We start from the raw sequence: 10,492 nt of genomic DNA on the forward strand, positions 1-10,492 counted from the left end.
GCTCCTGTGTGCTTCCACGCACCGCCAGCGGTAGCAGACCAAGGGGCCCGGAAGATGGCTCTGCCCGCAGGAGCCCAAGAAGGTGTCAGGGCATCCGGGCCCTGGCTCCTTGCGAGGCCAATGATGGCACCCCTGCCGCGGTCGCCACCTCAGGCCCCCTGCAGCTGACAAGAGGGTGCCAGCAGGTGGCGCTGTGCTGCCTGCGATCACCTGCCACAGACCGGGGCCCTCGGACCAGCTCGCCCTCTCTCAGCGCCCGCAGACAGCTCAGTCAAAAGCCAGGGTTAATGTCCGAATCGGACAGACGAGGCCGCTCGGCGTTACCTGCAATGCGGATGACTGCCCGCTCAGCAGGGTCCAAGACACTCCCATTGCCCCCGGAGCCACCTCCACCTCGCCGGGTCCTCTGCGTTTTCCCCAGGTTCCAGGGCAGTGTGTCCCCGGGGCTGGGCGAGCTGCTGCTGCCTCCGCTGGCATCCTCGGCCACTGCCCGCACCTCGTGGTCCTCGGCCGACATGGCCTCCTGGAGAGGGAGCGGGAGGGGTCACCCTCTGTGTTTAGGCGGATACCGCACACTAACCAGCCGCTCCGTTAACCTAGACATTGACCGCACCCTTTCCACCCTCACTCCCCCTTGTCCCGCTTCACCCACATACTGACCACCCCCCTCACACCTCCTCGTCCCGCTTCACCTACATACTGACCGCCCCCCTCATCCCAGACATTGACAACTCTGCTCCCACCCACAACTGGCCTCCGTCCGACCAGCTCACCTCTGGGACACCCGCACAAAGACACCCCTCCTCCAACACTGACCTCACTCCCTTGTCTCTCACCAGGATACGGGCACCTACACACTGTCACCCAGGGGCTCATCCCACCACTCAGACACTAGCGTCCACTGGCTCCCACCCGAACCGGGACGTCCCCTCTACACCTCCGATCAGCAGGCAAGCCGGACCGCCAGGACCGCACTGCCTTCCCTCTGCCAGCCGTCAGGGAAGGACCCCGGCCCCGGCGCCTGGTCGCTGGCGCTGCGCCTCCCAGCTCCGAGCCTCAGCCTCCAGCACCCCCGTCGTCCTTCCCCGCCCCCAGCCCCGTGCAGTCCCACCTCGGTCTCCGCAGCGAAAGCCTATAAATACCTGCAGCCGCAGCGGCGTGGGCCGCAGGAGCCCGGCCTCCCCTCCGGCAGCCCGCCCAGCGCCTCATGCACGCCCGCACCGCCGGCTGCCGGAGCGCACGCACACCCACGCGTGCCCGCGGCTCTGCTCCCGGTCCCCGGAGCGCTGGCGTGCGGGAGGTGAATGGGGCTCTGTCCCGGAGGGTGGAGTGCGGTGGGGGCACAATGTGGGCTCTGTGCCTCCGCCCTTGGGCTCGGGGCTGGGGAGGAGGCAGCGGGCACCGAGCTGGGGGCCACCCGCCCCGCCCCCCACAGGCTGCTCTCCGGCACCTCTGCCGCTCCCCCCACCCCACCCCGCCGCCCCGGCAGCCTTTCCTGCCCACACTCGGGGCACCGCCCGTCCAGTTCCGCAGTCTGGGGCGCGCAGAGGTGGTGTCGTCCCGAGGGAGGATGGGCCGCGACGCAGCCCCAGTTCCGCGACGCCTTGCTCCCGCAGAGCACCCCCCCCCCCCCAATCCCACCCCGCAGCTCCCGCACCCTGCGCGCCTCTCCATCCCGGCCCCGGTCCTACGTGCCTGGTGGCTCAGCTCGGCTAGGCTCGGCCGCCGCAGCCCGACTGCTGGGCCAGGAGAGCCGCGGAGGCTGTGCGGGCGGGGCGAGCCCGGAGCCCCGCCCCGGTCCCTGCCGAGCGCCGCCCGTGCGGTGGCAGCGCCCGAGCGCGCTCGGGGCCGGGGCCTCACCGAGGCTGGGACGCGCGTCCGGCTCGGAGGGCAGCGCCGGAGCAGCGCTCGCCCCTCCCGCCAGGCGCAGCCCTCCCCGTGCGTACTGGGCGGGCCGGTCGGCAAGGAGACGTTGTTGGAGAGCGTGCGTGACACTAAGGCGACGTGGGGTCGCAGGGGTGCGCGCCGGGTCGCGCCTTGGCCCGTCGCCCAGGGCCGCCTCGAAGGAGGCACGGACGCTGCCCCTCGGCCCTCGCCTCCAGCCGCGCCGAGGTCCCTCGCCCCCCAAGCGGGGGGCGGGGGTGACCGGGAGCTCCCGAAGGCCCCGCCGCCTGGTTTCACAAACACGTTTATTCAAACAACAGAGTTGCGTTCGGGCTAGGTCGGGCCGGGGTGGGCGGTGTCGAGCTGGCCCACCCTCCTCCCGGGCTCTGCTGACCCCTGGCGGCTGGGCCGGCCCCAAGCGGGGACACAGCCCTGGCCCTCCGTGCCGGCACCCACCTGTCCACGCACAGCAGCCGGAGGCAGGGGCGCCCCCAGGGGCAGCGGAGGCAGCCGAGAGGCCAGCAGGGCTGTGAGCCGCGGGGAGCCGGGCGCCCGGGACTGCTGGGCCGAGCGAGGACGGGGCTCTAGGGTTAGGTGGCTGGAGAGTGGCCCAAGAGCCCAGCCGGGTTCCCTGGGGGAGCCTGGTGTGAAAGGTGACCAAGATCCCGGGCCGGTGGAGGCAGCCCAGGAGCAAGTGCCAGGGGCCCGCAGAGGGGGCACCCGCAGGCCTCAACGGCCTGTCGTCACCTGCCAGCACCAGTGCCCGAATACCACCTTGTGGCCGTCAGCGTTGGGGGGCCAGTAGCCGTCCTGAAGCGACAGGGAGGGGCACCCTGCTCCCCTGCCCAAAGAGCGTGCCTGTGAGAGGAGGGGGGGACAGCTGAGGGCCAGGGTCGCCAGGCATCAGCAGAGCCCGCGTCCCCGCTGCCCGGTCTCACTGTTGAGGCTGCAGTAGCTACAGCCTGAGCACAGATGTCAGCTCAAGGACTGCCCACGCCATGTGACAGGTACAGGACCTGCTCAACCGGCCGCCTCTCACAGACCACCGCAGCGGGTGCCACACACGCTCCACCTGCTGGGAAGCCAGTCAGGGCCAGGCTCTCCGGAGAGCCTCCTGCCCTACGTGCTGGGCCACCGCAACAAAAGTTGAGAAATCAAGAGCCTTCTCTTGGTGGAGCCAGGGTCTAGGGAGACCTATCATGCTGTGTCCAGCTGCGGAGGCCAGGCAGACATTGGCTGCCCGGGGTGGGCCCCGAGGCCTGCGGGTGGGCAAACCCAAGCACCCACCAGAACTCGGCACCCGCATCCAGGCCCCCTGCAGAGAAAAGCTAGGCTAGGCGCCCACTGCTCACAGGATTTCCCTTGAAACACCGAGGCCTGCCCTGGACCTCTCGGCACTGGGAAGACCGCTGTCCGCCGTGGGGGGCCAGTTCAGGGGCCCAGACAGAGCTTCTGAAGAAATTCTGACTCACCTCTTCAGGGGGGTGCAAAAGAATATCACATCCGTGAAACAAGACTGACTTCTGTGAAAAGGAAATAGTCTGAAAACATGGAGAATGGAACGTCTGAGTTGAGTCCAGGGGGGAGACCGGGTGACGAGATCAGGAAGTGGAGTCAGGGGGCGTGACTCGGAGCCAGCGGTGGGGGCCCCGTGGGGACAGGGCGGCCCGCACAGGGGTCTAAGGCCTGCACAACCGGGCCTCTGCGAGAAAACGGGGCACAGGTGGCGGCCAGCAAGTGAGGGCATGCGGGGAGGAGTTTCCCTATGCTGAAGGCGGCGTCTGCCGATGGAGAGGATCCACGAAGGGCCGAGAAAGACACATCCCCGGCACCTACCTGCTGGGGAACCTTCAACTTTTTTTTTTTTTTTTTTTTTTTTTGCAAGTCACACTTTGTCTTTTTTTTTTTATGTTTATTTATTTTAGAGAGAGACAGAGTGCTAGTGGGGGAGGGGCAGAGAGAGAGAGAGAGAGAGAGAGAGAGAATCCGAAGGAGGCTCCAGGATCTGAGCTGTCAACACAGAGCCCGACGCGGGGCTCGATCTCACGAACCGTGAGATCATGACCTGAGCCAAAGTCGGACGCTTAACCGACTGAGTCACCCAGGCGCCCCGACTTTCAAAGCAAAAGAAAACTTCGCCAGTCTCCAGACACACACACACCCAAAGTCTACATGCAAACGGGACAAAAATCTTGGGAAAAAATCCACATGCTCGTCACAAAACTGCTTGATGCTAAGAGACCACAAGTGGATTTTTATTTAGCTTTCCAAACGACAAACTGTTTAAGAGCAAAGAAAAAGAGTGCTGTCTTTCAAAGATCTGAGGGAAGACACACTTTGGCCCTGAATGCCGTAGCCAGCGACGCTACAGACGGTGGGAGGAAACAAGCAGTTTCGGGTACACGAGAACTCGCGGCACATACTCAGCTTCACAGGAAGGTCTCTAACACCTGGCAACTGTCATTGGGGGGGGAGTTATTCCAATATCAACTGATAGATGCAAATGACCTGTAATGGTAAAAGGCAAAATAGATGTAAGAGCCCAGGATATTTACTACCCACCCAAGGAGTTACCTCTACTAAGCAGGTGAAGAATCTGCAGGAAGGGAACAAGGGGGTGCCAGGCACCACCCAGCAGCCGAGCACAACCCAGAAAACAGGAAGAAAGTAAAAAAAAAAAAAAAAAATTAAGTGCCACGAGTCCTTGAGCCCCAGAGTATTCTTTCATGCAACACAGCTGTAACAACCAGGATTTCAGTTCCCTGTTGCCTCTGCGGTTTAACGGTGAGTATTTTTTCATTATCGCTGTATGTCCATCACCGTACGGCCCAAACACGGAGCCTCGTGATAGCTGTAGACAGAAGATGACGTCGGTCGGCCTTGGTGACATGATGAAAGTAACGTACCTGACCAGATTGTGATGGCAGAGGCAAGGGGAGGCCCAGGAGGGGAAGGAAGCCCACTGTCCTCGTCCTCCGTGGAGGAAGTTCGAGTGTGCCGTGTAAAGTCACAGAGGCGCTCCCTGGCGGAGTCATGTGCGTGTGAGGAACTGAGCCCACAGAGGAGTAAGGGGTGAGGGCAGCGGGGCCTCCGCTTTTAGAGTGCTAAGTCCAGACCTGGCGGGAAAGCACTTCCCCCAGTTACAGTGCTCACCTGCAGGAGAGCGGTGGGGCCGGCGGTGGCGCGTGTCTGGGCCAGGTCGGGGGAAGGCCACAGCTTTGTGCCTCAGCGACGAGCCGGGCTCCACAGTCCCCTCCCGCGTGCCTGTCTGCGGGCCGTGAGCGCTCGCCCTGCCCTCCTTCCTAAGTGGCCAGCTCATCTTCAGACCTGCCCTCACCTTGCGGCCGCCCTTCGTCCTGCTGCTTGTCAGCTCGGGGCGCTGGTTCCCCACCGGTGGCTCCCGGTCTTTGAGGCACACCCACGCTCAGAGTTTCCACATCTAGGCAAGTAAAAACACTGCAGCGAGCCCTGTTTTTGCTGGGGCAGACGCTGTGGCAGGCAGAAGATCCCAGAACGGCGCCGGGCACGTTGTCTGTGAAACGAGCAATCCTCACGGTAGCCGCGAGATGGCGTCACCACCCCATGCTTCAGACCAGGAACCCGGCAGGGAGAGGCCTGCCGGAATCGGCAAAATGGGTCCCCGGGCTCAGGCCTGTCAGATCCTGCCCCACCCCCCCCAGACTGTGAAAACCTTCCGGACAGGAACCAGGGCTCGGGAGCCCCATGCTGCCTCGTCCCCCAACCCCGACACAGGCAAGAGTGTCAGCCCGCAGGCTTTGCCAGGCTAAAGTGGTGGCCATGACCCAGGAGGTCACGAGGCCGGCCAGACGGAGCGTGGACCTGACCAGTCGATGCGCACCCTGCCATGAGCAGCATCCAGGGGGTCAGGGAAGACACTCCAGCCCGTCCAAGGGCCCCTTCAGCCTCTGCTGTGGCGCTGACGCCCGGACAGGAAGGGGTTCCGGGCCACGGCTAGAGCACTGGACCCTGATGGCCGGCCCACCCCACCCTCCCCCATCCGGGGCACAGCCTCACGGCGGGGGGGGGGGGCACGAAGCTGCCAAGAGGAAGGCCAAACCCTGACTGCAGGCCAGCCCGCGGCGCCGTGTCCCAATACCATGGAGGACGGCGCGGTCACCGTCAAGGGCAGTACTCACACCACGGCACCGCTCCAGACGGGGTCTAGCTCTGCAGGCGACATGCCCCCCAGGACCCCGCCATCTCCTCCCGGAGGCATACCTCTAACGCCCCTAGTGCTCCCTCCGGCTTACCCCCATCCTGCTCAAAGGCCACACGCGCCACCAGCCAGGCCTGGCCACCAGTGCCCCCCACCTGGGAGCCCATCTTCTGCCTCCAACACAGGGGATCCAGCAAGGAGAGGGCCAGGGCTCACTGCGGCACACAGCGTCCTCCTGCTGGGCCGCCCGGCCTTGAAGCTCCAGGGACCGCTCGCGGCCAGCACGTCTCCGCTTGCGGCCGCCCAGGCCCCTCCCGGCCCTGGGTGCAGACTCCCCCTCAGGCTTCTCTGTCCCCGGCTCTGGAGGTGGCCAGCCCTCCCCATCGGGGTCCTCCAGGGTGGCCACCGGCCCTCGGACCTCCTCTGGGTCAGTGGCCAAGCCCAGCCAGGGTGCGGCTGCAGGAAAGGATAATTCAAGTGAAAGGTGGAGAGAACGTTACGGGCGCAGGGCCACAAAATGGGTGCGGGTGTAGGGCAAGGTGGATGGTGAGGTCAACAAAGGGCCGTGGGATGTGCTGGGGTCCCCAGTGTCATGCTCCCCCAGTCACTGCCTGTACTGTCTGGGGCCACAGGGTGTGGGAGTGGCCAGAGAGGGCCTGGAAACTGGGTCCACCTTTTAGGAGGGAATGTCAGGGCCCAAAGGCACCCACCCCGCCCAGGCCTCTGAGCAAGAGTGGGGGAGACACCTGGGGCTGTGATGAGGGACAGGGGAGGGGCAGGGTGGCCTCCGTCTCTACCTCTTCAGGGTCTGTGTCCAGGGCAGCCCTCGCCAGACGCTCTGTCCCAAAGACACATTGGAACTGAGCCTCCGGCCTGGAAGCGCTGATCTGGGTCTGGGCCACCCAGGAGCCTGGCCCTGCTCTGGGCCTTCAGGCTCAGCACGTGACAGACAATGCCCCCTAGCGGACTTTGCAGAAACTACTCCGCCACCTGGCATGGGGCTAGGGCTCCCCAGAGCTGTAGGACCATGGTAGGAGGGGAGCGGTTTGCAGGCTCAGGGCACCAGAAAGGTATCCAGAGCCTCCAGTGGGAGGAGAGCCAAAGGCGAGGAATGCTCCTGGGACACTCACCCAAAAGCCCATCAGATCTGGTCCTCCCACCGGGAAGACAGCAACACGTCCCAGGTCGGCAAGAAGGTCCTCGTGGTCAAGTTGTATGAAAGGCATGGTTCCTGGCTCCAGGGACAGCGCCATACCCACCGGGTGGCCCCGCAGTGGCCCCGCAGGCCCCAGGCTCACCCACCCCACATGCTCCAGAGACCCTGGGGCAATCTCCATGGGGCCCGCTGGGCCTGGAGACCCCACAGACCCCGGGCTCATCAGCCCTGCCTCCTCTGAAGAGCCCACTGGCCCCAGGCTCACCAGCCCCCATGTCCCAGTGACCCCACGAGCCCTAAGCTGACTGGCCCAGCCTTTCCAAGAGACCCTATAGGACCTGTCTGCAGAAAGGCTCCTTCCTACCTGTGCTGGTGCCTCCTCAGAGCCCAGGGTCACCGTCCCTGCACCCTTCAGTGCCCTTGCTGGCCCTCCGGCCTCCAGGACAGCATGCTCAGTGGCCCCAGGCTCCAACTCGACCGGGCAGTCCCCTCCACTGGTGTCCTTGGCAAGATTCTCAGGCTCATGGGGGAGGAGGCTCAGCTCTGATTCTTGCAGCCGGTGGTCCTGGTGTAGAACCACTTGGGCCACTTGGGGGAAAGGCGAGGACAGAGGGCCATCGCGGTGTGAGGGATAGGGAGGGGTAGGCCACTCAGTCTACCTAGCCCCACTCCCCCTGCCAGTGCTGGAAGGAGACAGTGGTGTCCAGGAGCCCAGGCTGGCTGTGAAGGCCCTCCAGGGGCCCCTGCCACCGCAACACACACTTTCCAGGTACAGCTCCAGCAGCAGCAGGCGTGGGGAGGATGCCCCCTCACACACACGCAGCTCAGGCCTGGGGCACCCAGGCCAGGGACAGACACCTCAGCCCCCTAAGGCCCGGGGCCGGGCCCGGGCCTGTTCCCCCAGGATGGGGACCTCTATGGGGGAGGGTGCAAGTCGGCTCAGAGCATCTCCCCAACAGGCACCCCCGCCCCAGTCCTGCCTCTCACCCCCACCCCCCCAGAAGGGCAGGGGCAGTTGGGCCAGGACCCGGTCTGGTCCGGGGCTGTCCAGGGCATGGCGGGAATGCTCTGGGTGCCCCGTGGCACGCAGCAGGGTCTGGCTCTGCGGCTCCAGGCGCTGGGGTGCACAGCAGAGGGCAAGGGAACACGGCGGCACCATGGAGCATGCGCCCCTCCTAGGCCCGACCCTCGCTGCATCCTCGCTGCATCCTCGCTGGGGCGGAGAGGGGCGTCGGGCCGGCAGCCCGCAGCCGGCAGAGGGCGCTCAGGCTGCCCCTTCCACCCGCCCCCTCACCTGCCGGCTCCTGAAAAGTGCCAACGCCCCCTCGGCCGGGTCTCCGCCAGCTCCGCACAGGGGTCCCCCCGTCCCCCACCCCCAGCATCGGCTTCTCTAAGCAGAGCACGAGCGCCTCGTCCGCGATATCAGGGGGCAGCCCGCGGAGCTCCGCTGCTACCCGCCACCCTTCCCCCCACACACCCCCTTCCCTGTGACCACCCCACAGGGTGGGGGGACCCCACTCCCGTCCCCGCATCCCTGGGGCCCGACCGGCGGGAAGGGTAGTGGCGCCACAGTCCCACCCTGCCCCTTCCAGCCCCTTCCAGGACCCTCAGCAGCATTGTCTGACGTGCCCCCGCCCCCTATCACGTTGTGTGTTTGAAGCGGGGATCTCACACTCCCCAGCCCCTGCCTTCAGACAGGACTCCTGAGTCTGCTCTGCAGGCAGAAGGCCTGGGGCACGAAAACAAAAGTGAAACTGCAGGAGAGAAGGGAGAGGGGGCTGGGACCACCTCCCAGGTGTTTCTCTTCCTCCAGGCAGGCCCCTCCTGTAGGACCCTTCCCCCCAGCTCCTGTGCCTGCAAAGAGCCCCTGGCTGACCGGGAGGTGTGGCCAGGTCCGACCCCTCAGCTCAGCCCACTAGCCCCATCTGTCCCAACGCAGCTCACAGGCTGGTGGGGCGTGGGGAGTGGCCCCTGGGGGTCCTCTACTCCCACTGGCCTCTCCCTGTGAACCTCAAAATGGCCAATCGCTCTCCCTACTCAGTGCCACCGGGGGTCTTGAGTCATTGCCTCCCACTCAGGGACCTCAAGCTCGGTGTCACTTTCCCCTTGGGTGGCCAGGCCTGCTCCTGGCTCAGCCTGGCTGGCACCTCTCTCCAGAAATCTTCGCAGACCCCACTGCTCGGCCCTCACACCTAGCAGGTGACTAGGCCTCACGCCTCAGGAGCGAAGGCGAGCGGCTCCTGTCCTCGGCCTGCAAGTCCTCTGCCCCTCCCAGCACAGCCACGCTCTGCGTCCTCTGCTCGCCTTCCTGTGGCTCTCCCGTCTGTGCACCTGCCGGTCCTCCCATCTGACTCCATCACTGCCCTCGTCGTCATCCTGGCTAACCTAGAAGGGGCAGGCACTTTGCTGACACGGCTGGCTGCAGGGGAAATGGAGGGACAGACAGGGCCCAAGGCAGGGCCGGGCCTCACCCAGGCTGCACCCTTAGATCCACACCCACTCTTGCCCCCACCCCCACCCCCGGCCCATCTGCTTTCAGCCTCTCAGAGTCGTTCCTCTGACTGCTCTCGATTTCCTACCTCCCGTCTACCCCTCAGCACCTGCTACTCCCCCAGGGGGCTGAGGACCTGCCCAGCCTGCACCTCAAGTTGCACACCGAGCGTCCCTGGCCTGTGCCTCCATCGTCGCTTCCCCAGATCCCTGCCCTAACCTCTTAATCTCCCTCTGCCACTCCTGCACACCCCACTATCCATCCCCGACAGAGAGGGCAGGGTGAGCCTCGTAAAGCGGTACAACAGCTGCCACAGCTTGAGTCACTCGCAGTAAAAGCCAAAGTCCAGGCTCTGCCTGACCAGGTCCCAGTGCCCTCTCTGTCCCCACCCCCATCCTCTTCTTCCAAGGCAGCAGATCACTCCTACCTCAGCACCCATGCACGGGCCCTACCCTCTGCCTGGATGGGCCTCTCCCACCCGACCCCCACCCCCATGACTCCCCTACCCTACCCTTATTGTTAGATTTAACCTGAACCTAAAGTCTCTAAGGACCTCTGACTTGCGTAGGCCCCATCCAAGGCCCTGACTTCAACTTCATATTTGTCATTTTTTAATTCTTTTTCTCAGATTGGGCCCCTCAAATTGTATGAGCTTCTGGTTCTACAGAACCTGAACCTATCCCTGCCTGCTCTATATTTTTTCTTCTCGTAGAACTCATCACCTCCTAACGTACCATGTAACCTACCTAGTATACGAGTCCCTGACGAAGAGGGTCTGCCACTG

General features: G+C 64.6%; 2 protein-coding genes across 6 annotated transcripts in view; both read right to left on the reverse strand.

The window, feature by feature from the left end:
• PLEC (plectin) overlaps nucleotides 1–1,807 on the reverse strand; it is a 56,302-nt gene extending 54,495 nt beyond the window's left edge. For 4 of the 5 annotated variants that reach the window (XM_081792074.1, XM_081792054.1, XM_081792053.1 and 1 more), the window contains exon 1: nucleotides 325–523. In XM_081792074.1, the coding sequence (XP_081648200.1) occupies nucleotides 325–517 (193 nt within the window). In that variant the 5' untranslated portion in view covers nucleotides 518–523. Of the gene's footprint in view, nucleotides 1–324; nucleotides 524–1,695 lie in introns of those variants that run through there. The other variant, XM_081792056.1, reaches the window with a different exon arrangement.
• A 2,301-nt stretch (nucleotides 1,808–4,108) lies between these two features.
• On the reverse strand, nucleotides 4,109–8,899 carry PARP10 (poly(ADP-ribose) polymerase family member 10). The gene is made up of 4 exons (XM_081792083.1): nucleotides 8,512–8,899; nucleotides 7,192–7,805; nucleotides 6,156–6,517; nucleotides 4,109–5,499 (listed from the first exon to the last, which is right to left on the reverse strand). The coding sequence occupies exons 1-3, from the start codon at nucleotides 8,747–8,749 to the stop codon at nucleotides 6,167–6,169; spliced, it is 1,203 nt and encodes a 400-aa protein (XP_081648209.1). The 5' UTR covers nucleotides 8,750–8,899; the 3' UTR covers nucleotides 4,109–5,499; nucleotides 6,156–6,166.
• Nucleotides 8,900–10,492: the final 1,593 nt, after the last annotated feature.

Source organism: Panthera onca, chromosome F2, assembly GCF_046562875.1.
Source record: "Panthera onca isolate mPanOnc1 chromosome F2, mPanOnc1 haplotype 2, whole genome shotgun sequence".
Classification (NCBI taxonomy): Eukaryota; Metazoa; Chordata; class Mammalia; order Carnivora; family Felidae; genus Panthera; species Panthera onca.